The following is a 23,774-nucleotide window of genomic DNA, read 5'->3' on the forward strand; positions in this document are numbered from 1 at the left end:
GAGATTCTTCTTTCCAATTAACTACCAAAAAGCCAGAAGTAGAACTGTGGCTCAAAGTGGTAGTGTGCTAGCCTGGAGCACAAATGTTCAGGGATAGTGGCCAGGCCCGGGGTTCAAACCCTAGGACAGGCACAGAAAAACAAAACAAAACAAAAACTTCCCTGACACACCTAGTTCCTCTCCCGGGCTCCCTAGGCCCAGGAAGGACCCCAAGAGCTCATCTATACACAACGAAGCAACTCCCAGTTCCCCAGACTCCATGCATACTCTGGTAGGGAGTGGCTACCTATGCCAGCAAGAACCGAAGATAATCAGAAGGGAAGACGTACTTGAACTTGAACCTGTTCTACCTAGCATGCACTTCTCCAAGATGTTGCAGGTTTAGACCACCAGGGACCTGGAGGCAGGAGAAGGCACACTAACACCAGCTCCCTAAGGTTTGCCTAGCTTTGGGGGGAGGAGAGAGCTCTCTTCCCTCCCTTCCTTTTGTCCTTGACTATGTCACTATGAGCCATCCTGGCAAAAAAGCTGTGTGGTGACCCAATTTGAGATGCGTTGTCATCATACTTTACCCCTACATTATTGGGGCACAAGGATGCTAAAGTTAGCCCTGGTGCAGACAGCCGGCACTCAGCAAGGTTCAATCCCAGGTGGGCAGGGTCGGGGGTGGCAGGCAAGGCTGTTTCTAGCTAAAAACACTTTTGCTGTCTGGCTCTGGCTCATTTGCCCTGGGACATTTTTGTACTTGAGCCAATATCAAGTGCCAAGAGGAGTAGCCTGAGTCTCTGTTGGTCAGAAGTGACTCTTTCTGGCCATGATCTGAGGCTAGACCTGCCATTAGTTCTGAGTGAATCCAGCTTTGAGCACAGCAGAGCTAGAGAGTGGTAGGCGGGGGTGGGGGAGGGCACCATGGTGCCTCAGGGAACTCTGGTCAGAAAGGACAACTGGCTGGTAAACACTGGGCTCTCAGAGCCAACATCTCAGTCAGGCCTAGTGAGCCAGCTGGCTTCACTTAGAGAAAAAGTCTTTAACTGACACAGGCTATGCCAGCCAGCCCAGTTCAGCACCCACTCAATCCAAGATGTGCCTGGCAGGGAAGGGTGTCTTCTGGCCCCAAGCATTGGCTCAGAGCCCATTGAGTCTCTGGCCATGCCTTGGGAGCAGGTTTCTAAGCCAGAGGGGAGCAAGGATCCAGAAAACTTAGTTCTGAATTTCCCAGCTACAGGAATGAGACACACACAGCCATATCCACACACACACAACACACAACACATACACACCCGCAGTCTCGAGCACATAATCTGGATGGCAGGCCAGCATCCAAGGTCTTCCTGCTCCTCTCACATATTCTGACTTTGTCTTCCATCTGGCTTAGAAATCTGGCTCCTGGGGTATGGACTTGACCCTGTGCTCTTCTTCTATCTCCTCTGCTGTCACCTCTTCTTCCCTGATCTTACCTCTCCCTTATCACTCACCTCCTCATCCTTGTCCTCAGTTTCTCCATTACTTCCTCCTGGGAATCTGGAAAGTAAGTTGGCCTTTGCCCACAGCGCCACCTACTGCCCGGTCATCCTTGAAGCTCCCTCCACGGCAGCTTACTGGTTAAATGGAGATAGGAGTCTCAAGGACTTGTCTTCCTTGACTGACATCAAACCAGGGTCCTCAGAACTCAGCCCCTTGAGTATCTTGGGTTACAGGTATGAGCTACCAGTGCCTGATTCCAACAGAATTTCTTAATGGATGCCTTTCACCCCTTCCCCCCACCCCACCCCAAGGCCTCTAGTATGGAAAGGTAAATTATATCTAGGACCACCTGTTCAGAAATCCATCCTTATTCGCCATGGCATCAAAACACGGTATATGTCTACAGACATGGGTCCTAGTCACTAAGATGATGGCAAAGACCCCACAATACACAAGGGCTCATTTCCATTACTTGGATCCCAGACACTGGCTTCCAAAGTTTTCCTCTGGGAGCTGGGAGCTGGGCTGTATGGAGCAGGCCTCTCTGGTCTCTGGTGGGCATCACTGTAGCTGGGCCTGGTGTAGACCTTTCCTGAGCCTCATATGCCTTTAACCTCCTTCATTTCTCAAAGCTGGGATGGGACTGTGCCTATGGGACTAGACCTTGTTCACTGACTGATGCAGAGAAAGCTGCCGACACTGTTACACATTCATGAAGCCTCTGGGCTACTGTCTATGCCAGGGGTGGTGCTGGGTACCAGGAATTGAGGCAGATTGGTGCTGGACCGTCTCAGAAGCACCTTGCTTCTCAGAGCACAGTTGGAGACATGATGGAAAGGCAGACACTGTGGGACACTCTAAAGGGACAGTGATGGGGAAGCAGTGGCACTGCATGTTATGGGACGCACAAGACCCATGATGACCACTCAGGCCACCTGGACACTGTGCCCCACTGTGCCCAGGCATGTCTGGTTTTCAGACCCAGGAATATCACTGAGTACCTGACAATGCACAAGGTTTCCCCAAATGTCAGCCAACTGATTCAGAAAAGCCTCCCCAGGGAAGAGGGGAGGTAATCCTGACTTGGTCCACAGCAGGTCTTGGTGGCATAGGTCTTCAGGAGAAGAAGAGAAAGACATTCCCCTGGGAGGGGCTAGGACCCAGGATGGTAGAGTTTGAAGGAGCCATAGGGCTCCCTGAAGGGCTATTCCAGGCTGGAATAGATGCTGTCATGACAATCATTTGCCTGGAAGTCAGAAGTATAGCCAGGACAGGCTATGTGCTGTGGCACAGGCCTGGCTATGGGTGCAGCCTCTGATGCCAGGAACTGACCATCTATTGACAGGTAAAGTCTGTGAAGGTAGAGCCCAGGGGATAGGCTTGTTCAGGACTTGTTTCCTGGAGACAGGAAAGGACAACACATTGGGGAAGCCTTGGCCAGTGTGTTTTTAGGAGCCAGAAGACTCTTGGCAGGGCTACAGGGCCTGGACCAAGATTCTGGGTCAAAGACAGAAATCCAGACAACAAAGGGCAAAGCCCCTCTATGGCCCCTACGTAGCATCTGACCTTCTCCTGCCCTTATCACAATTCTCATTGCACACAGATGTGTGTTCCCAGAGAATGTGCGCATACAGCACAACGCCTGGAACACAGCAGGCCTGGGTATCTGCCAACTATGTGGGTGTCGGGCAGAGGAAGAAAAGCACATGGGGCAGAAGAGAGCCAGGAGGGCTTCGAAGGAACACAGGGAGGCCGACACCAAGGACAGCAGGCTACAGTAAAAAAAACTCCCCCTCTCTGGATGAACAAAGAGCCCAGGTGGAGAGGGAGGTAGAAACAAGGGGAGGAGCTATCCCAACTGTATAAACTCTGGTACCCACCGTGAGCACCACCTGGCCTAAAGGTGCTAAAGCACTTTGCCAACTATAGCCTAGATAGGCATGAGGAGGCTCTGGAATAGGAGACCAGGGATCCTGCCCAGCTCGGAGACCACCCAGCATCTTCTTCATCAGCACAAGGCCTGCCACACACTAAGGCCTCAATAAATATTTAAAGAATACATGAATGAACCTCTTGGCTCTGGTTTGCACATGACTTAAGTGTGCCCCCTCCCCCATCTCCGAAGATGTGGAGGCATGGTTCCTTTATGTGGTCGTATCTTGAGGTGATGGGACCTCGGAGCGGGGCTTTGTATGAGGTGGTAGGTCATGGGGTACTGCTCTGGGCAGGGACTAATACTGCTCTCCTGGACTGAGTTAATTCTCATAGCACCCTGTACTTGTCCCCTTCTCCATGTGGCCATTTCATTTTCTGTTTCTCCATCACACTCTTTTTTTTTTTTTTTTTTTTTTTTGCCAGTCCTGGGCTTGAGCTCAGGGCCTGAGCACTGTCCTTGGACTTTCTCAAGGCTAGAGCTCTACCACTTGAGCCTCAGCTCCACTTCTGGCTTTTTCCTATGTATGTGGTACCAAGGAATTGAATCTGTGTCTTTGTGCATGCTAGGCAAGCATGTAGACCAGTAGACCAAACTCCTGGCCACTCTTTTTTTTTTTTAAATGCTTATATTGGTGCCTGGGTACTTACTGTCCCTTAGCTTTTTTGCTCAAGGCTGGCACTCTAACCCTCGAGCCACAATTCCACTTCTGGCTTTTTTTTTTTTTTGGTCAGGGGTGGGGAGAAGTCCTGAAGCTCAAACTCAGGGCCTGGGTGCCGAGTATTTTGTTTTGTTTTTGTTTTGTTTTTGTTTGCTCAAGGGTACCTCTTTACCATTTAAGCCACAATTCTACTTTTAGCTTTTTGGTGGTTAAATGGAAATACAAATCTCATGGACTTTCCTGCCCAGGTTGGCTTCAAACCACAATCCTCAGATCCCAACCTCCTGAGAATTATAAGCTTGAGCCACGAGTGTCCAGCTTCACTTTTGGCTTTTGCTGGCTAATTGGAAAAAAAAGTCTCACCGACTTTTCCTGCCTGGGCTAGCTTGGAATTGTGATCCTTGGATCTCAGCCTCCTGAGTAGCTAGCTAGGATTACAGGCACGAGCCACAGGTACCCAGCCTCCCCAGCCCATTTTTCTGTAGCTAGAAGGGACCCTTTCCAGGACACCATGCTATTTGGACCCTCTGGCTACCAAATAAGCCAAATAAAACCCCTTTGTTAATAAAGTACCCAGCTTCTGGTACAGAGCAACAACAACAACAATAAAATGGACCAATATACTCTTCAAGTCCCAGTTTCCAATGGAAATAATGACAACATTTTGCTGTGGAGATTCATCGAAATATTTCATGAATATCCACTGCACAATGCAGACATATGGTCATTCTGGCCAGTACCAACAATCAGTAAAATTTCCTAACTGTTCTGTAAGGGTTTTCACAGAAATGGCTTCTTTCTTGCTCATAGTGAAGTTTCTCATCCCCCACCACAACAAGCCTTCCTACTTCCGCCCCCAGTTGGTGCTCTGCAGCTCCCTCTGGACAGCAGACCCCAAATCACAATGCTATTTGCTCTTCTCATTCTGAAATGACTTGGAAGAGCTTGTTCCTTCCCTTACTATGACTATAAACTGCTCCAGTGGATAATTTTTTTTTTCTAAAGTGAGGCAAATCAAAAACATGTGACAAAAAAAAACCCAACCACTAATGGCAAACACAGATCCTGCTCCTCATCTTTCTATGGGGCTGTTTGGGATATCCCTGAGGGCTAAGATGCAGCTTCAAAATGAAGTGTGCATGATGGAAGGGGTGGCACAGATCGAGATGCATTGTACTCTGAAATGAAATCCCTTTCTATAACTATTAAGGATTTTTAAGAGAGAAAAATAAAATAAAATAGATTTTCTTTTTAAAAAGTGCAAAACAGGCTGGGAGTTTGGCCTAGCGGTAAGAGTGCTTGCCTAGCATGCATGAAGACCTGGGTTCGATTCCTCAGTACCATAGAAAAAGCCGGAAATGGTGTTATGGCTTAAGTAGTAGGGCTCTAGCCTTGAGAAAGTCCAAGGACAGTGCTCAGACCCTGAGTTCAAGCCCCAGGACTGGCAAAAAAAATACAAAACACATGATAGGAAGAGCCATCCAGAAATGACCAAAGGAACTATGCAAGGAGGAAAGCATTCCCTGGACCTGCTGTGCTAGTCAAGTCAGGTATCCAAGGGACAGGATCCATCCAGCTATGAGCGCAGCAGCTGGAGAGGCCCAAGGACAAGAAGCAGTACACATACCACCCTGGACCAGTGGCCTTCTCAGTACCCTGAGCTGCTTTGCACTGGCTGTTGAGACAAGTGACCGTGAACTTAAAACTAACAGAAATGTATCCTCCCATGGTTTTCATGGCCATTAGGTTGAAATCCGTATCTTTCCCCTTAGGGGTGCAGATGACAGTACACGCAGCAGAAGTGGGATAGTACAGGGACAGACAGGGCCAGGCTGACAGTACTAAGCACTTCGGATGTCCATACTTGCTGAGGAGGCTATGTCAGTGGGTCAGGGCCAGTGCTGACAAAACCCTGGCCTCACACATAGAGACCAAGCCTCCACAAGGAGAGATCACTGCCTGTTCCCTTATACTCTGGCCTGGAGCCCACCTCAAGACCCCCGCCCTTCTGCCTTGAACAGATAGTTCCGGTGTGTTGAGGGCATGGGGACAGCACATCCAGAATTCAGCTACTGCTTTAAGATGAGCAGTTCCTCCCCCATCCACTGTGCTTACCCGCACATGGAGCAAAGACCCAAGTCATAAACCAGATGAAAACTATGCCATGTTCTACCCTGGGACTAAGAGCTCTCATTTAATTAAAAAGAAAGGAGGAAAAAAAAACCCAGCCAGGAGCAGCATGCTGCACAGTAGCCTCCAGGGTGATCACAGGATGTCCGAGGCTCTGCTTCAGCGAGCCCAAACCCTGGCTGAGCCAGGGTTGGACTCTGACTGGACCCCCAGCTTGACTGGACTAAGAAGGAGGCTGGAAAGCAACCCTAACTAAGAGCACATTGCACAGCTGGCAATGGGGAAAATGGGAAGAATCCTTAGCTTCTCCTATAATCAGTGGACAGCAGGCCCCATAGAAAGGGCACTCTAAAGCTGGATGCCAGTGGCTCACATCTGTAGTACTAGCTGCTCAGGAGGCTGAGATCTGAAGATTTCTGTTCAAAGCCAGCCTGGACTAGAAAGTCTATGAGATTCTTATCTCCAGTTAAGCACCTAAAAAGCTGGAAGTGGAACTGTAAACTCGAGTAGGGTAGTGTGCTAGCCTTGAGCACAAAAGCTCAGGGATAGTGTCCAGGACTGAGTTCAAGACTCCAGGACTGGTAGAAGGAGAGAAGGAAGAGGAAGAGGAGCGGGAGAAGAAGGGAACAAGGGGAAGAGGAAGAAAGAGAAGGAAGGAAAAAGGAAGAGGAGGAGGAAGAGGAGGGGGGGAGGAGGAAGAAGAGGAGGAGGAGGAGGAGAAGAAGAAGAACAACAACAACAACAACACCACCACAACGGTCCCTGCAGGAATCAAAGGTCAGTTCCTCTGGTCTCTTCCTCTCAAGGCTAGAATCTACTGCCCTGGCAGCTCCAGGACCAATGCAGAGCTCTGTTCTGGGACCTCCATATGTCCCCTGTGTCCATAAATGAGCTGAGCACTACGGCCTGCAGATTTCAGTCTGTCATTTGTTTCTGCCATCATAGGCCAGTCTGCTGAGTGTATGTAAGCTTCTGTGCAGGGAGCCTCTTATGGAACATTCCCAGGACGGGGTTGGGGGGCTCACAAGAAAACAACAGAGGAAAGAGATTCCTGACAGCCCAGGCAAGCGGCTTTCAGAACTAGAAGGCTCCTGGTATGGAAACTCTATCAGCACACAACAGCCTGGGCTCTTGTGGTGCAACTAGGGCCACCCTGGATCACCCTGTTATCAGCCCAGGGCCAACTACTGGTGCCTAGATGTTGCTGAGACCCCTTAAAGCAAGGGACTTCTCTCAGCGTGCCTCCACCGGGTGCCCACCACAGGCGGGAAGGAGGGACAAGAATGGCAACAAGTGGGAGGAAAGAGCAGAGCCAGCCAGCCAGCCAGCCACTGGTCAGGCTGGCAGCAGCAAGCCTCCATCGAGCACGCCAAGCTCACCGGCTGATGGCACCGGGTATACCTACCACATTCCAGAAGAGTGGGTTGAAAGCAATGGTCAGCACAGCGGCCACAAGGCTGGGATCGAAGGGGTCTACGTAGCCCAACAGCCCGGTCATAACGCAGAGGTCTGCCTGCGGGGTACAGAGCGGAGTCAGCAGGAGACCCATCCAGCACGGCCCCAACTGCCAGGACTAGGGGAGCCCCCAGAGCTCAAAGATCAATTTGCCTTCTGGGAACATGCCAGGAGACTCAGGAACATCCAAGTCTCATAAAAGGAAAGATTAAAAAAAAAAAAAAGCTGAAAACTGATCAGCTGTGTCATACCCTAGTGGGAAGGACAGGAGACCAGTAGCCACAGAGGTATGCGTGGCTCTGACAAGGTCAGTGACTCTGAAGATGGATGCCTGGACCTCTGGAAGGGAAGGGATGGCAAAGCTGGATGTGACTGGGGTCCTCCAGGATGAGGGGGTGTCTCAGAACTGTCAGCCTGGCAAGGGAACGTTGAAAGCAAACATGCTCACCCATACTCAACCACACGCCATCAGGACTGTTGCAGGGCGGCGGGCAGGGTCGAGCAGCCCAGATGTGTCGCTTCACCTGTACTATGACACCGCCGCAAGGAGATGTGCAGAAGTGTTCCTGCTAGCCGTCGCCTGAAGGGCCAGTAATAATTAGACGACTCAGAAGGAGGGTCTGGGGGTGTGGCCCAGTGGTACTAGCTTGTGGAGTATGCATGGGTCCCCTATTCATTGGGAAAAAAAATAGGTCTGGAAGAATGGAGAACCCAATTGTATCCCATATCAAAAAGCGAAAGCCACAGAAGTTAAAAACAGGCTAAATGAGGCGCATGGTCTCCTGTTTGGATATTAGATCCAAACACTACAACAGCGATGACTCAATATTTGGGTACCCAAGGTTATGGACATGGTCTTGGAGATATAAACATAACTACATAGACATAAAAATCTATGCTGGGGGACCGGGAGTTTGGCCTAGTGGTAGAGTGCTTGCCTAGCATGCACAAAGACCCGGGTTCAATTCCTCTGTACCACATATATACAAAAAAGCCGGAATGGTGCTGAGGCTCAAGTGGTAGAGCTCTAGCCTTGAAAAAGTCCAAGGACAGTGCTCAGGCCCTGAGCTCAAGCCCAGGACTGGCAAAAAAAAAATCTATGATGGGCTATACATTCTATAGATATAATGTTTTATTACATATATTAGTATGTATCAATGACATACAAACCCTCAGCTTAATTTTAATTATGTTCTAAAATCTATGTGCCAGTGATTGTATATAGAGATTCCCTTCTTGAATACTTGTTTGTTAAACGTAACATTTGAAATATGATGTAAAAAATCAATGTTAATAAATTCTTTAATAAAAAATGAAAAAAAGCAAATCACTTTCTTCTAGAAAAAAATTGCTTTCCTCAGCACTTTTACTTTTAGCAAAAATACTGCATTCCCCTCTATTCTGTATTTATGTACAAAATCGTCTAAAACTAAGGAAAAGGATAATGACTTTCTCTTCTGCTAATTTTTCATAGAGTGCTGATTTCTTTTCATTCACTGTCATTATTGTAGCCCACATGTTACACTTCTGTTGCTAAGAAACAAAGTTTCCTCCTTATGCCTGGTCTACAGGAGCCAGCTTTGCTAATCAGCTAGAAATAAATTTTCTGTTGAGATTATTTTTGGGACAATAACATTATTTTGGTAAAAAAAAAAAAAGGCTAAGTAGAGCTGTGGCTCCAAGTGGTAGAGCACTAGCCTTGAGAAAAAGAGCTCAGGGTCAGTGCCTGAGTTCAATCCCCTCTTCCCCTCCACCCCCCATACACAAAAAAAAAGCAGGAATCTTTTTGCTGGGCACTGGTGGCTCACACTGGTCCTAGATACTCAGAAGGCTGAGATCCAGCCAACTGGAACAGAAAAGTCCCATGAGATTCTTTTCTCCAATTAGCCACTCGAAAACTGAAAGTGAGGCTGGGGGTCAAAGTGGTAGTCTTGAGCAAAAGAGCTCAGAGACAATGCCCAGCCCCTGAGTCCAAGGCCCATGACAAAAACAAAAAAACAGGCTAGAGCCACAAGTCATGCGACATCAAGCAGTTAACATTCAGGGCTATATGGACCCATTTTAGCCTAGGCTATGCATTCTAGCATAACTGGAAGTACATGTACACACACGCACACACGCACGCACGCACAGTTCCAGGCACTGGGTGATAGTAGCAACTCCCCAGAGTAGCATCAAAAACTGTCTCCAGACATTTCTAAATGTCCCCTGGGAACAACCTACCTGGCTGAGACCCTCTGCTCCAGAAGAGGGGACTGTAAGCCACTGTCAACAGTTGCTTCCTTTTTATAACAAAGAGCATTGCTGCTGAGTGCTGATGGCTCATGCTTGTAGGGACTCTATCAGGAGGTTCAGATCCCAGGATCAAGGTTCAAAGCTAACCCAGGAAGCAAAGTCTGTGTGACTTATGATCAATTACCCAATAAAAATCTGGATGTGGAGCTGTGGCTCAGTGGTAGAAGCTGAGAGACAGCCCAAGGCCCTGAGTTCAGAAGGGCACTGCTGACATTTTGGGCTTTACTGACTCCTCACATTCTTCTCTAAACTTTCCCTTACTTTCAAGGAGTCCAGTGGTCCCAAGCACTAAAAATACCATGTTGTCTCTCCACATGTAATCAAATATCATCTAAATTCTAAGACAGGGGTCAAGGCCATCAAGGGTGAGCTTTTCCATAATATCAGCTTGGGTGGTATATTTTGTTCCGTTTCATGTCAGAATATAGTAAATTCTTTCAAAAAGTGTTTTGCCTCACCTTTTTATAGGGGGGAGGAGAGGGGAAGTAATCCCCTACCACCTTCCTACCTCTTGGAGGGTGAAAAGCAAACTCCACCCCAATTCTTGCTTTACTGAGTGAACTCCTGGAGGATCTCAGCCTGCCATCTAGACAGAATAGCCAAGTGTGACACAGGAAATGATTTGGAAAGTTACTAGGCTTGAAGGGTACCAATACAAAGCTGTTTCCTACTGGGTCCTTCCCACCCAGCCAGCCTGCTCTGGGGATTGGAACACAGGGTGTCACATTTAAATGGGTTTTTTTTGTTGTTGTTTTTGTTTTGTTTTGTTTTTAGATAGGGAAGGGGTGTTTTGTTATTGTTGTTTTCCAAGCCAGCCTCAAATCTTGAGCCTCTTTCCTCCTGCTTAGCAGCTGGTATGATGCGTGTGTGTGTGCCATCATACCCAGCCTCATCCCATTTCACACACCTTCATTTTGCTACAGGCCCAAGGGTGGCGCTAAGCAGATGCTAAATGTTCAACTACAATCATCCACAGGGAACCATCCCAAACCCTTCATGGGTACCTAAAACTGCAGAGTACATTGAACCCTGTATATATTATGGCTTTTCCTGTGCACAAAGGCCTACAGCAATTGCCTATATATCAGGTACAGTAAGAGGTGAATAACTAATCAAGTAAAACAATTTATACTGAATTAAGTTTTTGTAAATGTATATTCTATGTATTTGTATCATGATATATATATAAATACATAGATATTTATATCTATAAATAACATTTGTGAAGCTCCCTGTGCATTGACAGGCCTTGACCCCCTGGAGTTTGGGATGGGGAAGGGGAGGGGCAGTGCTACAGAGAGAAGCTAGCTAGCCTGGCATAGAAGGCCAGGCTTTGCCTGCCACTTCCTGAGCACACTGAGGTGAGTTTCCTATCTCCCAGGGACAGCACTCCCTGGGCCAACCGGGAGTTCTCCCTCACCCCAACTCATTTCCATCTCATCCCTCAGCTAAAACCTGGCCTTGTTCTCTCCAGTCCCACCTCCTACAGAACCAGGGCTCCTTCTGGCATAGCAAAGGCCGCAATGGCCTCCTGTCTTGCGACTTCCTGTCATGGACTTATGGAGAGGTCCTAGGAGCTTTACCTGGCTCCCTTCATCTAGGCCTCCTTGTGTACACAGGACTCATTCACCTCAGCCAGCACTGGCAGGTGGGCTCACACCAGGTGGACCATCACACCCAGCCAGTGTCTCACCTGCTTCTCAAGGCTCACAAAGCTTCGTATGCATGCATGAAATGCCTTCTGCCATTTTGTGTCCCATTAGAGAACCTCTATTCATCCCTCAAAATCCAACTGGAACTTTACTCACTTGCCCAGTTTTATTTTATTTTGGTCTGAGATGAACTTGAACTCAGTACCTGATGCTTTTACTCACTGGCTAGCGTTTTATCAGCTGACCCATGCCTCAAACCCATATTGTTGGTGTTGGTGTTGCTATTCCTATCTTATAATAGTTCCTCAAGCCAGGGACTCTTTCTTTCCTGATCTTTGTGCATCCAGTGCCCCCCTCCCTGGACTGGCCCAAAAAGTAAATATTAGCTAAGTGAAACGTGGCTATCATTTCATCATCAGTTTAACTTTAGGGCTAGCAGTCATCTCTAAGGGACTCTCAGCTCAGCTTCCCTGTGTCCTCCTCCAGCCTGCCTTGAAAAGGAGACAAGAAACTGCCTAAGCAACCCCTGTGGGGATTCTGCAAGTAGCTAAGCAGCTGGACACCAGCCATCACAAACAGCTCCCTCTGGACACACGGGCATGGCCTCTTGTGAGACTTGGAGCCAGCCAGATGCTGGGCTTTATACATATTCATTTCTATGGTCCTTGGATTGGGGCAGGGGCGGGGCAGGGGGAGGTACCAACATTGGCAGGGGTGAATGGCTTGATTGCAAGTTGGGGAAGGACTTCACACAGCAACCTGGAGTCCCTGGGCGGGACCTGTCTGTCCCTAGGAGGGCAGCTGGGTGGCAGGTATATTGGAAGAGACATGAAAGAGCTAGGACTATAGTCCTGAGGGCCTGGCTTAGCCTTTAACCCCACTGCCCACCCCCACCCCCACCATCTCCAAATCCATGTCTTCTCCTTGTGCTCCCAGAAAAGGACAACTGGGTTTATGCGTTATATGTAGCCAGGAAGCTCCAGAACACCTGGACTCACTCTCTCAACAGAGCAGCTCTTGGACTGGGAATGTGGCTTAGTATGTGGTAGAATGCCTGCCTTACATGCATGAATCCCTAGGTTCGATTCCTCAGTACCACATAAACAGAGAAAGCCAGAAGTGGCACTGTGGTTCAAGTGGTAGAGCATCAGCCTTGAGCAAAAGAAGCTCGGAGGGGCTGGAAGTTTGGCTTAATGGTAGAGTGCTTGCCTAGGATGCATGAAGACCTGGGTTTGATTCCTCAGTACCACATACATAGAAAAAAAGCCTAAAGTGGTGCTGTGGCTCAAGTGGTAGATCTCTAGCCTTGAGAAAGCCCAAGGACAGTGCTCAAGCCGAGAGTTCAAGCCCCAGGACAAAACAAAACAACAACAAAAAAACACCACACAGAGCAGCTCTTAGCCAACTTTTAAAACAATTCAGATTCAGGGGTCAGTAGGTCATACCTGTAATCCTAGCTACTTAGGAGGCCGAGATCTGAGGGTTGAGGTTCAAAACGAATTAACTATCCAAAAGCTAGAAGAGGAGGCATGGCTCAAAGTGACAGGGCACTAGTCTTGAGGAAAAAAGGCTAAACAGAGTATGAGGCCTTGAGGTTTAGCCCCACTGCTGGCACAAAATAAAAAATAAAAACAAAAACCCTTAGGCTGGAGTGTGGCTCAGTACATGTTGAAAATTCTAGGGCCCAGCACTGAGTCCCCCGAGATAGAAAAGAAAAGCCATTCCCACAGCAGAGCCAGTGAACCCTCGACAGGTAAGATTTTATTAACAGATACCCTTCAGAAGTTCATTCGCACCCAGCCTTGGTAGCTCATGTCTGTAATCCTAGCTACTCAGAATAAGATGTCAGAATTGAGGTTCAAAGCCAGTCCAGGCAGGAAAGTCTATGAAGCTCTTATCTCCAATTAGCCAGAAGGGGAAAAAAAAGCCAGAAGTGGAGCTGTGGCTCCAGCTGTGGCCTTGAGCACAAATGCTCAGGCCCTGAGTTCAAGCCCCAAGAACAGCCAAAAAAAAAAGTGAGTTCTCTATGAGACACCAGGTGTTAAGATGTCCCCCACTCAAGGGTAGGACCCACAAGTGTGCAGATCCAGAGAAGTAAGTTATGCTCTCACCCCAGCCCCACCCTAATGAAGCAGAGGCTCCAACCCTCCCCACCATATTACAGAAGGGGAAGCAGCTGGACCTAGAGGCTCTCAGGGGTCTTTGGGATGCTGCTGCTGGCTGGTTACTCTAGCTCTAGCCGAGAATACAGCTGGTACTGGCCGGCACATATAGATTTGTGGACACCCATGGCAAATGCCCACGTGGGCCCTGTGAACCAAGCTGTCCTGGGTCAGCCCTCAGAGTCTAAGGCTAGATCTATATCCTGGGCACTGGGCTCTGACCCTGAGCCCCAGGACCAAACACGCTTATCCAAGCCAAAGAGAAAAGGAGGAGAGAGTGGAGGACATGGAGGGAGTGGGGGGGGGGCGGACAGCAGGAAAGGCCCAAGGACCCTGACTGGGGTCTGGGGGGCCTTTTAAAGGACTTTAGACTCAGAGGTAACAGTCTGGGGAGTGGGAGGAACACGAGCATCTTTCAGGACAAGAGAGCTATCAGGCCCCTCTGCGGTGGAAACTCTTCCCCTTTCCCCCAGGCTCTGGGGAGAAAATTGCTCCACAGCCATGAATCCTTGGGAGATCATAAAGACTCAGTGCCCCTGGGCAAAGGATTTTCCTTGGAGGAGCGGGGAGTTAGAGCCCAACAAGATAGCCTGGCCTTCGAGCACCACCAGTGATAGCCAAAGTCAGTGGTGATCATGAGTCTTATTTCTTGCAATTTCCTCAACTACTCTAAAAAAGCCAGATGAGGCAATCAGGAGCATTGGGAAGCCAAGGTCTTTGAGGGGTGGTCAATCAGCCAGCCCTACCCCTCCAACTCCCAGCAGGAAACCTCACAAGGTACACCCTCATCTTGTGGTCAATAGGTGAACCAACCCTGCCCCCAGTTTCTGTGTCTGGAACCCTACCATAAAACAGGAAGGTGAAGAGAATCAACATTGGTTCACCTTTTGTAGGAGCTGAGAGGAAGGAGGGAAACTGAGGCACACGGAGACTATAATCAAATTAACATGGCTAAAACCATTAGCAGCTGATACCCACTTGAGTCACCCAATCAAAGCCAAACTGATCCAAACTGGAATTTGGTCCCCTGTTCTACCTCCAGCCAGGTCCCAGTGCCCTGTCAGCCTGGCTCCCACCTGGCAGGCAGACAGGAAGAGCCCATAGGGAGGCTGAGTCAGCTTAAGGAGTCATGTTACCTGGAGAAGTACCAAGAAAGAATGTCTAATGGCTCAGAGTGGGGTTCAGGCAGCAGAGGATCCCCATTCCCTGCAAGAGACACACATGGCACTTTTGCCCACTGTCACTCACTTCCCACAGTTGGCTCTAAAGGGCACCTCTCCTGTGAAAGTAGGTAAGCAGAAATGAACCAAAACCCCAATCATAGGCAGGTGCTGGTGGCTCAAGCCTGGATACCCAGCTAGTCAGGAGGTTGAAATCTGAGGATCGCAGTTCGAAGCCAGCCCAGGCAGGAAAGTCCATGAGACACCTCTCCAATTAATCCCCCAAAAGCCAGAGGTAGGGCTGTGGCTCATATAGCTCCTGCACTAGCCTTGAGTGAATAAGCAGAGGGACAGACAGTACCCAGACCCTGAATTCAAGCCCCAGTACAGGAATCAACAACACAAAACAAAAACCCTGCCACAGTAGGCTTGTCACCCAGGCTTGGACTCTCAGCCAGTGTGAGCCAGAGGTTAGTTTGGGGTCCACTTCACACAAGCAGCTGGAATCCTAGGTTCCTGCTACTTAGTAGATCTAAGAAAGGACACCCCAAGGTCATGGGCTGCAGAGCTGCCAGAGGCAGAGGACAGGAAAGGAGTGACCTACCAGAGCCAAAAGAAATCGTCAGCTGAATCCCAGGGGTAGCTCAGGTCACCAGGTCTGAGGAATGGGCTCAGCTACAAACACCCCAAAGGGCGCTGAGGAGGAGGCGCATAGCCAGTCCACTTTGCTGGGGAGCCTGGAGACTCTGGAGCCGTGCCCTGTGGTTAGGGAATGATTTGCAGGGGGTCAACAGCACCCAGGGTGCAGGACACATTGTGACATCCAAACAAATAGTAGGATGCAAGTCACATTGATCATCCTGCTCGATGGACAATACACATCAAAGGACAGACAGGATAGAGTGGGGCTGTCCAGGGAGAGGAACAGGGTCTCAGGCAGGCCCCACCAGCAGAGGCCTCTCTATACTGATGATCTATGTGACATCAAATAGGCAACTCTGGGAATATCCCTGGGCCTGAAAGTGACAGGAGACACAGGGCGCTGGTGGCACGTAATCTGAGCTGCTTAGGAAGCTGAGATATGAGGATCAAGGTTTGAGCCAGCTTGGGCAGACAAATCCGTGAGACTCTCCTTTCCAATTAACCACCAAAAAAGCCACAAGTGAGCCTGGCACGGTGGCTCATGCCTGTAATCCTAGCTACTCAGGAGGCTGAGATCTGAGGGTCAAGGTTCAAAGCCAGCCTGGGCACGAAAGGACCTGAGACTCTTATCTCCAATTAACCTTTAGAAAATGGGAAAAGGAGCTTGGCTCAAGGGTAGGGCAACAGCCTTGAGCTGAAGAGCTCAGGGACAGCACCTAGGCTGAGTTCAAGCCCCATGACCCACAAAAAAAAAAAACAAAAAAACAAAAACAGGGGCCGGGAGGTTGGCATAGTGGTTAAAGTGCTTGCCTAGCATGCATGAAGACCCGGGTTTGATTCCTTGGTACCACATACATAGAAAAAAGCCGGAAGTGGTGCTGAGGCTCAAGTGGTAGAGCTCTAGCCTTGAGAAAATCCAAGGACAGTGCTCAGGCCCTGAGCTCAAGCCCAGGACTGGCAAAAAAAAAAAAAAAAAAAAAAGCCACAAATGGAGGTATGGATCAAGTGGTAGGGTGCCAGCCAAGCAAGAACATGAGGCCCTGAATTCAATCCCCAGTACTGAAAAAAAAAAAGTGGGGGGGAATAGAAGTATGACTGCATGGGGTCCCTTCATCTAGGTCTGTGCTCTAGTTGGAGTGGGGAATGATGCTTGATATTAAAGCAAGCCCCTTTCCCATTTATTCTACAGTGGAAGACCATCTGGCTGGAGGAAGGGCTCTGACATTGTCCAAAAAGAAATGTACTCTTTACCTTACTTATGTAATTATAACCCTGTGTATATCATCTTTATAATAACAATTTTTTCAAGAAAATTTAAAATGGGGCCGGGAGTTTGGCCTAGCAGTAGAATGCTTGCCCAGCGTGCACAAAGACCCAGGTTCGATTCCTCAGTACCACATACATGGAAAAAAAGCTGGAAGTGGTGCTGAGGCTCAAGTGGTAGAGCTCTAGCCTTGAGAAAGTCCAAGCACAGTGCTCAGGCCCTGAGATCAAGCCCCAGGACTGGCAAAAAAATAAAAATGACCCATCCAGGTACAGGTAGCTCACACCCATAATCCTATTCAGGGGGCTGAGATCTGACAATCAAAATTTGAAGCCAGCCCAGGCAAGACAGTCCTTGAGACTCTTATTGCCAATTAGCCACTGAAAAAGAAAGAAAAAAGAAAAAACACATTTTAGGCCTGTGGTACAGCACAGTGGTAGATGTCCAGCATGCGTGAGGCACTCCCAAAAATAAAATCAGAACTAGAAATGGCCAGTTTTGTTGGCAGGCAAATCTCTATAACTCTCATCTCAGGAAGCTAAACATATTGAGTCCTGCATTCATCATTCAACAATGTGCCCTGAGGTGGGGAGAGGGTGTGAAAAGAGATCTCTCAGCAACTGGTTCCCCACAAGGGGCCCACACATTATTTGGGATGGGGCACATGGGTGGAAACTAACCTTCCCCCACGAACAGCTTCTTCACTGGAGCCGCAAGAATCTTCCAAGGCCCTGCGTGGATGGTACTCCCCACACATACCTAACCACACGCCACATGAGGCAGTCTAGTATAATAGCCCAGCGACCTCCCTTCAAACACATATCAACCACCTGCCAAGCCTGGCAAAGATGGGATATGGCAGGGTGGTGTGGTGAGGGGACAGGGCACCTCAGCAGGCAAGTCTCTTCACCTGGTACATGTGAGACAGGAATAACACCTATGCTGAAGTTGCCTTCAGATCAAAGAAGATGAAACCAGGAAAGTATCAGGCGCGGTGTCTGGCATCCAGCCACGCTGGGTCCATGTCCACTCTGAACAACAACCCACTGATGTGTTCCACCTTTCAGGTGAAAAGCTGAGACTGAAGACTGGAAGTGTGGCTCAAGTGGTAGTGCCAGCCAAGAGAGTTTAAAGCCCTGAATTCAAGCCCTAGTATGGGCAAGCGTGAATGTGTATGTTTCAGCGTTAAGGACTGAAACATGAAGCCAATACAGGTATGGCCAGCCAGTCAGGTGCAGGGCCTGTAGTCCCATTCTTGAAAGGTTCAGGAAGGAAATCACTTGAGCCAGAGTTAAAAGCCAACCTTGACAACACAGTCAGCCCATCTCCTAAAAAAAAAATAAATCTAAAACAGAACAAAATGGTGAAAGCCAGGCACTGATGGCTTACATTTAATGAGCTGAAAGGCTGAGATCTGACGATTAGGATTCAAAACCAGCCGGTGATGATAACTCTGAAAGACTTGTCTCTCAGACTGATCTCTCACAGAAGTGAGCTGTGGCCCGAGTGGTAGAGTGTTAGACTGGAGTAAAAAAGCCAAATGAGAGCAGCAGGCCCTGACTTCAAGCTCCAGTATTGGCATAAACTAAGCAAAACAAAAAAAGGTGAAATAAATCCACAAATCTAACTTGGGGTTTTGGTGCTTCTCCTTCAGTAATGGAAGTAAGTAGGAAAAACTAACCCAGAGCATAGTTAATGTGAGCATGCCATCAACCACTGGGCCTGACTGACACTGCATGCACAGCAGAGGAAGATGGCCCATTCACCAAAGAGAAATGACCTTTTCTACCGTACCTTATACAATGTATATTGCATACATAAATGCACAAATAAGGTTTCCTTCCTTATAGGTTTTTGTTTGGAGGATGGGGGCCCATTTGAGCCACACCTCCAGTCTCTTTTGCAGTTGATTATTTATAAGGTAGAGTCTCTTTTTATATCAGGCCTGCCTGATTTGTAATCCTACTTGTACTCCCCTGTGTCACTGGAGTTGACAGGTACCTGCCACTGTGTTGTAGCAGTTGGGATAGAGTATAGGAATCTTCGTGTGTGTGTGTGTGTGTGTGTGTGTGTGTGTGTGTGTGTGTGTGTGTGCCAGGATTTGAAACCCGTATTCAGAGTGTGGGACAGCAAAGGGCACTTTCTCTTATCTTCTTTGCTCAAGGTTGCCACTTTTCTACTTAAGCTACAACTCTACTTCCAGCTTTTTGGTTATCAACTGGAGATAAGAGTCTTGCCAACTTTCCTGCCTAGCTAGTTTTAAACTGCCATGCTCATATCCCAGCCTCCTAAATCAGCTAGGATTATAGGAGCAAGCCACTGAATCCAAGCAAGTCTGGAAACCTTATGTTCAAGTTGATTCAGATCAATTCCCCCAATTGCTTCCTGCTAAGTAGCTGAGGTTTTGGTTCCCTCCTCCCCCTTTGTGCCAGTCTTGGCACTGTCCCCTTTTTTTGCTCAAAGTTAGTGGACTTAAGTCACAAGTCTACTTCTAACTTTTGGTAGTTTATTGAAGATACGAGTCTCACACTAGTGGCCTAATGGTAGAATGTTTCCCTAGCATGCATGAAACCCTGGGTTTGATTCCTCAGTACCACATACAGAAAAAGCCAGATGTGGTGCTGTGGCTCAAGTGGTAGAGTGCTAGCCTTGAGAAAAGCCCAAGGACAGTGTCCAGGCCCTGAGTTCAAACCCCAGGACTGGCAAAACCAAAAGCCTCATAGATTTTCCTGCTCGGGCTGGCTCTGTGATCCCCAGATCTCAGCATCCTGGGTAGCTAGAATTACAGGTGGGAGTCCACAGGGGCTCAGCACTTCTTTGTTTCTGTTTGGAAAGAAAGGACTCATCTCCAATTAATCACTGAAAAGCTGAAAGTTGGCTTAAGTGGTAGGGTGCCATCCTTGAGCAATAAAAGGTAAGAGACAATGCCATTAGCTGTCCCACACACACTGAATACTGAAGAAAGAAAAGAAAGGAAGGAAAGAAGGAAGGGAGAGAGGAAGGAGAAATCCCTTGGAAATAGGAACTTTAACTGTACCAATAGGAAAGCAGTAGAAAAAACAATGTTAGCCAACAAAGGTCATCTTAACCTATGTCCTCCAGCTGCCCTGTTGCCAGGCTCTAGACTGCAATACCAAGCAGAAAAGCCCTCCCCACCCCACATACCTAGGTAACCTTACCCACTCACCACCCGCACTGATTCCAGGACTATGAAAGTTCTAGTTCCCAGTACCCAGAGTCAGGCCAATAATCCACTGGTGGTGATGGTGGGTCTGTCCTGGAGTGTTCTCTGTGGAACACTATCCTTTTCATTCTTCTTCCTCACACTCAAACTCAAACACCTATGCTTCCAAGCCAGAGCCTTTTCTATATGGGAAAACATGTTTCATATGGACTGACTCAGTCCATATGAAACATGGTACTGTGCTTGCCCAGTATGTAGAAGGCCCTGGGATCCATTCCCCAACATAAGAAAGGAAAAGAAACAGAAGAAAGTAGGAAAAAAGAAGGAAAGAAGGGATAACGAAAGGAAAGAAAGAAAAAGGAGTCGGGTACTGGTGGCTCACATCTATAATCTAGCTATTTAGGAGGCTGAGATGTGAAAGTCTCAGTACAAGGCCAGTCCTGGCAGGAAAGTCTTTGAGATTCATCTCCAAGTGATGCTGTGGCTCAAAGTAGTAGCATGCTAGCCTTGAGCCAGAGCTCAGGGCCCAGGCCCAGGCCCCAAGTTCAGGCCCAAAGACACAGACACAGACACACACAGACACACAGACACACAGACACAGACACAGACACACAGACACACACAGACACAGACACACAGACACACAGACACAGACACACACACACACACACACACACACAGACACACACACACACACACACACACACACACACACACACACACACACCCTCAATGGGGAGTTCCAAGGCACGCCCCGTCCCGTTGCCGGGCAACAGAGTAGCCCCCGCCTCCAACGCTTGGTGGGCGGGGCCTGCCGCACTCGGCCGGTCTTAGCCGTCCATCCTGGGTCGACGCCCAGGCATCCACATAACCAGTACCTGCCTAAAATCGATATTGCCGAGGCCTCCGCAGCAGTCTGGCCCCGCCACCGAGCTGATCATAGCTCGGCGACCCGGTCTGCAGTTCCTTCCGCCCGACGGGCCACTCAGGAGGCACCGCGCGGGCACCTCGCGCGGCCACTCGGCCCCAGTGCCGGCTCCATTGCGCCGGGGGGAAGCGCAGCTAACCGGAACGTTTTCTCGGTGACCCCAGTCCCTCCTGGCCTTCTGGGAAATGTAGTTCTCTTTTCCTTTCCTCACGGGGCCCATGCTGGCAGATTCAGGAACTGAAGACTACAAGTCCCAGTGTCGGTCGTGGGAGAGCCCTAAGGTTGCGAGGTGGCCAAATGGCAGTGTCCCTCAGACTCGCTCTCCCGCCTAATTCTTTTGGTCCCTGTGTCTGCACCTGACTCTCCAATTCACCTGGACTCCTTCGTCCTGGGCTGTCGGAGGTGAGGTAGAATCTGACCTGCATTAAGTAGCTTCCTGAGCCACCACCCCCTCTCCCGGGCAGGGATGTCCTCTGCTCTCCCGTCTGAAATTCGCCTTCTTAAGGCGGTTCAGCTTGGGGCATAGTTTCCCGCCTGCAAAGCTAAGCTCCATTTCCTGCGGCCCACAGGATCTTTCTTGCAGCCAGTGACCCTTTCCTCATTTGATCATCCATTCTCTTATTCACAGACACCCAAGTGTTTGTTAGGAATGCCTATAAGCTTAAGGGTACTACAAACAATACCAGACCCATGCCCTCCAAGTTTCCAAATGAAGATGGAAAGAAATAAGCACTGTAATGGGAATGATGGGGACACTGTCCTAGAATGTTCAGAGGCAGGGCAAACTAGAAAGAGAGGATGACATATGTAAAGGCCAGGAGATAGAGTAACATTAGGAGTGGAGAATGTTATTGGGACCCCACCCCCACCCCCACACAAGGCCTGTTCAGAATGTGAAAGATCCGGCATGGGGAAATTATGATCTGAGCCTAGAAATGGGCCATTCCAAGTGGCAGAAACTGAGAATGACAGGAACCGAAAAGCAGCATAGCCACATGCTCCAAGTGCAGCTTGACCTTTGCAAAAGATAATAGAGGAAATTCCAGGAATGGAAAGATTTAGGTAGATCAGTCACATGTTTTAGGAGATGAATTGTTCAGTAAATATCCTCTACACTCAGAACCAAGAATTGAACAAAGGAAGAGTAGTCAGAAATGTATGAATTGTAACTGGTAGCTCTGCTTCTGTAAACCTGCTTGCCTGCTTCCTTTGCACATATACTCCACCTGCATGTGGTTTTTGCCTTTATAAACTCAGTCCCACTGAAGCTCAGGGCTGTTCTCCACTATCCTGATGGTGGGAGACAGATGCTGTGCAGCTAATAAAAGATTCTTAGTCTCATTAATGGACTGCTGGTGACTTCATTGTAGGTTTGAGTCCCACTGGGGTGAACAGTATATTTTGGGATACTTCAGAGAAAACACTGGTGAGCTCAGTTATGTAATAGTGGGGGATAAGAGGGAAAAGGGAGTTTAAAAAGGTAGATAGAGCGGGGAACTGGTGGCTCAAACCTATAATCCTAGCTACTAAGGAGGCTGAGATCTGAGGATCATGTTTGTTTTTGTTTTGTTTTGTTTTTTGCCAATCGTGGGGCTTAAACTTAGGGCCTGAACACTGTCCTTGAACTTTTTCTCAAGGCTAGAGCTCTACCACTTGAGTTACAGCACCACTTCCAGCTTTTTTTTCTATGTGTGTGGTACCGAGGAATCGAACCTGGATCTTCGTGCATGCTAGGCAAGCACTCTACCACTAGAGTGCCAAACTCCTGGCCTGATCATGGTTAATTTTAATTAACCACTACAAAGCCAGAAGTGGATTTGTAGCTCAAGTGCTAGAGCACTAGCCTTGAGCAATGAAGCCAAAGAACAATGCCCAGGAACTGAGTTCAAGCCCCAGTAGCAGCATTAAAAAAAAAAAAAAAAAGATGGCTTCCTGCCTCTGCCTCTATGGGGCTTCCCCTAGTGACTGGGATTACAAGCATCCGCTGAAAGAGAGATTTGAGCAACATTTTGTTATTGGTGGTGGGCCTGAGCATCGACCCTGAGCTTTTCTGCTCAAGGCTAGCACTCTACCATTTTGAGCCACACCTCCACTCCAGATTTTCTGGTGGTTAATTGGAGCTAAGAGTTTCAAAGAGTTTCCTTCCTAGACAGGCTTCAAACCCCAATCAGATCTCAGCTAGGATTACAGGCATCAGCCACCAGCACCCAGCTCAACATTTTTTTTTCTTCTTGGTGCCACTACTGGGGCTTAAACTCAGGGCCTAGGTGCTGTTCCTTAGCTTTTTATTTTGCTCATGGCTAGCTCTCTTCTGCTTTAAACATTCCTTCAATTCTGCCTTTTGGGTTGTTAGTTGGAGATAAGAATCTCCCACACTTTCCTGCCCAGGCAGTAAGTCCGTGAGACTCTTACATCTAATTAACCACCAGAAAACTGGAAGTGGCACTGTGGCTCAAGAGGTAGAGTGATAGTCTTGAGCTGAAGAGCTCAGAGACAGAGCTAAAATCCCAGGACCAGAGTTAAAATCCCATGACTGACAAAAAAAAATGATCCATATTATCTTTATGACATGCACTAGAGTCTAGCATGACATAATATCTCAGATGAGAATACTTTCAATAATGATCAGGCTGGACTCTAAAGCTAGAGAAGTCACCTCCAGAGACCAGATTGTTCTTTCAAGTGATATTAGCAATAAAAACTTTTCTAGCGGGGGCAAGTGGCTCACACCTGTAATCCTAACTACTCAGGAGGCTGAGATCTGAGAATCACAGTTCAAAGCCAGCCTAGAGAAGTCACCTAGAGAATTTTGTCTCCAATTGACCACTCACAACTGGAAGTGGA

At 48.4% G+C, this 23,774-nt stretch overlaps 1 protein-coding gene across 4 annotated transcripts in view; it reads right to left on the minus strand.

Annotated features, from left to right (window-relative positions):
• Pemt (phosphatidylethanolamine N-methyltransferase) overlaps positions 1 to 21,040 on the minus strand; it is a 67,861-nt gene extending 46,821 nt beyond the window's left edge. The window contains exons 1-2 of one of the 4 annotated variants that reach the window (XM_090351564.1): positions 20,881 to 21,040; positions 7,594 to 7,697 (exon numbers count right to left, since the gene is read on the minus strand). In XM_090351564.1, the coding sequence (XP_090207690.1) occupies positions 7,594 to 7,686 (93 nt within the window). In that variant the 5' untranslated portion in view covers positions 7,687 to 7,697; positions 20,881 to 21,040. Of the gene's footprint in view, positions 1 to 7,593; positions 7,702 to 14,888; positions 14,907 to 15,516; positions 15,631 to 20,880 lie in introns of those variants that run through there. The other 3 variants (XM_090351562.1, XM_090351563.1, XM_090351565.1) reach the window with 3 other exon arrangements.
• Positions 21,041 to 23,774: the final 2,734 nt, after the last annotated feature.

Source organism: Megascapheus bottae, chromosome 17 (genome assembly GCF_031878675.1).
Source record: "Megascapheus bottae isolate mThoBot1 chromosome 17, mThoBot2.hap1, whole genome shotgun sequence".
NCBI lineage: Eukaryota > Metazoa > Chordata > Mammalia > Rodentia > Geomyidae > Megascapheus > Megascapheus bottae.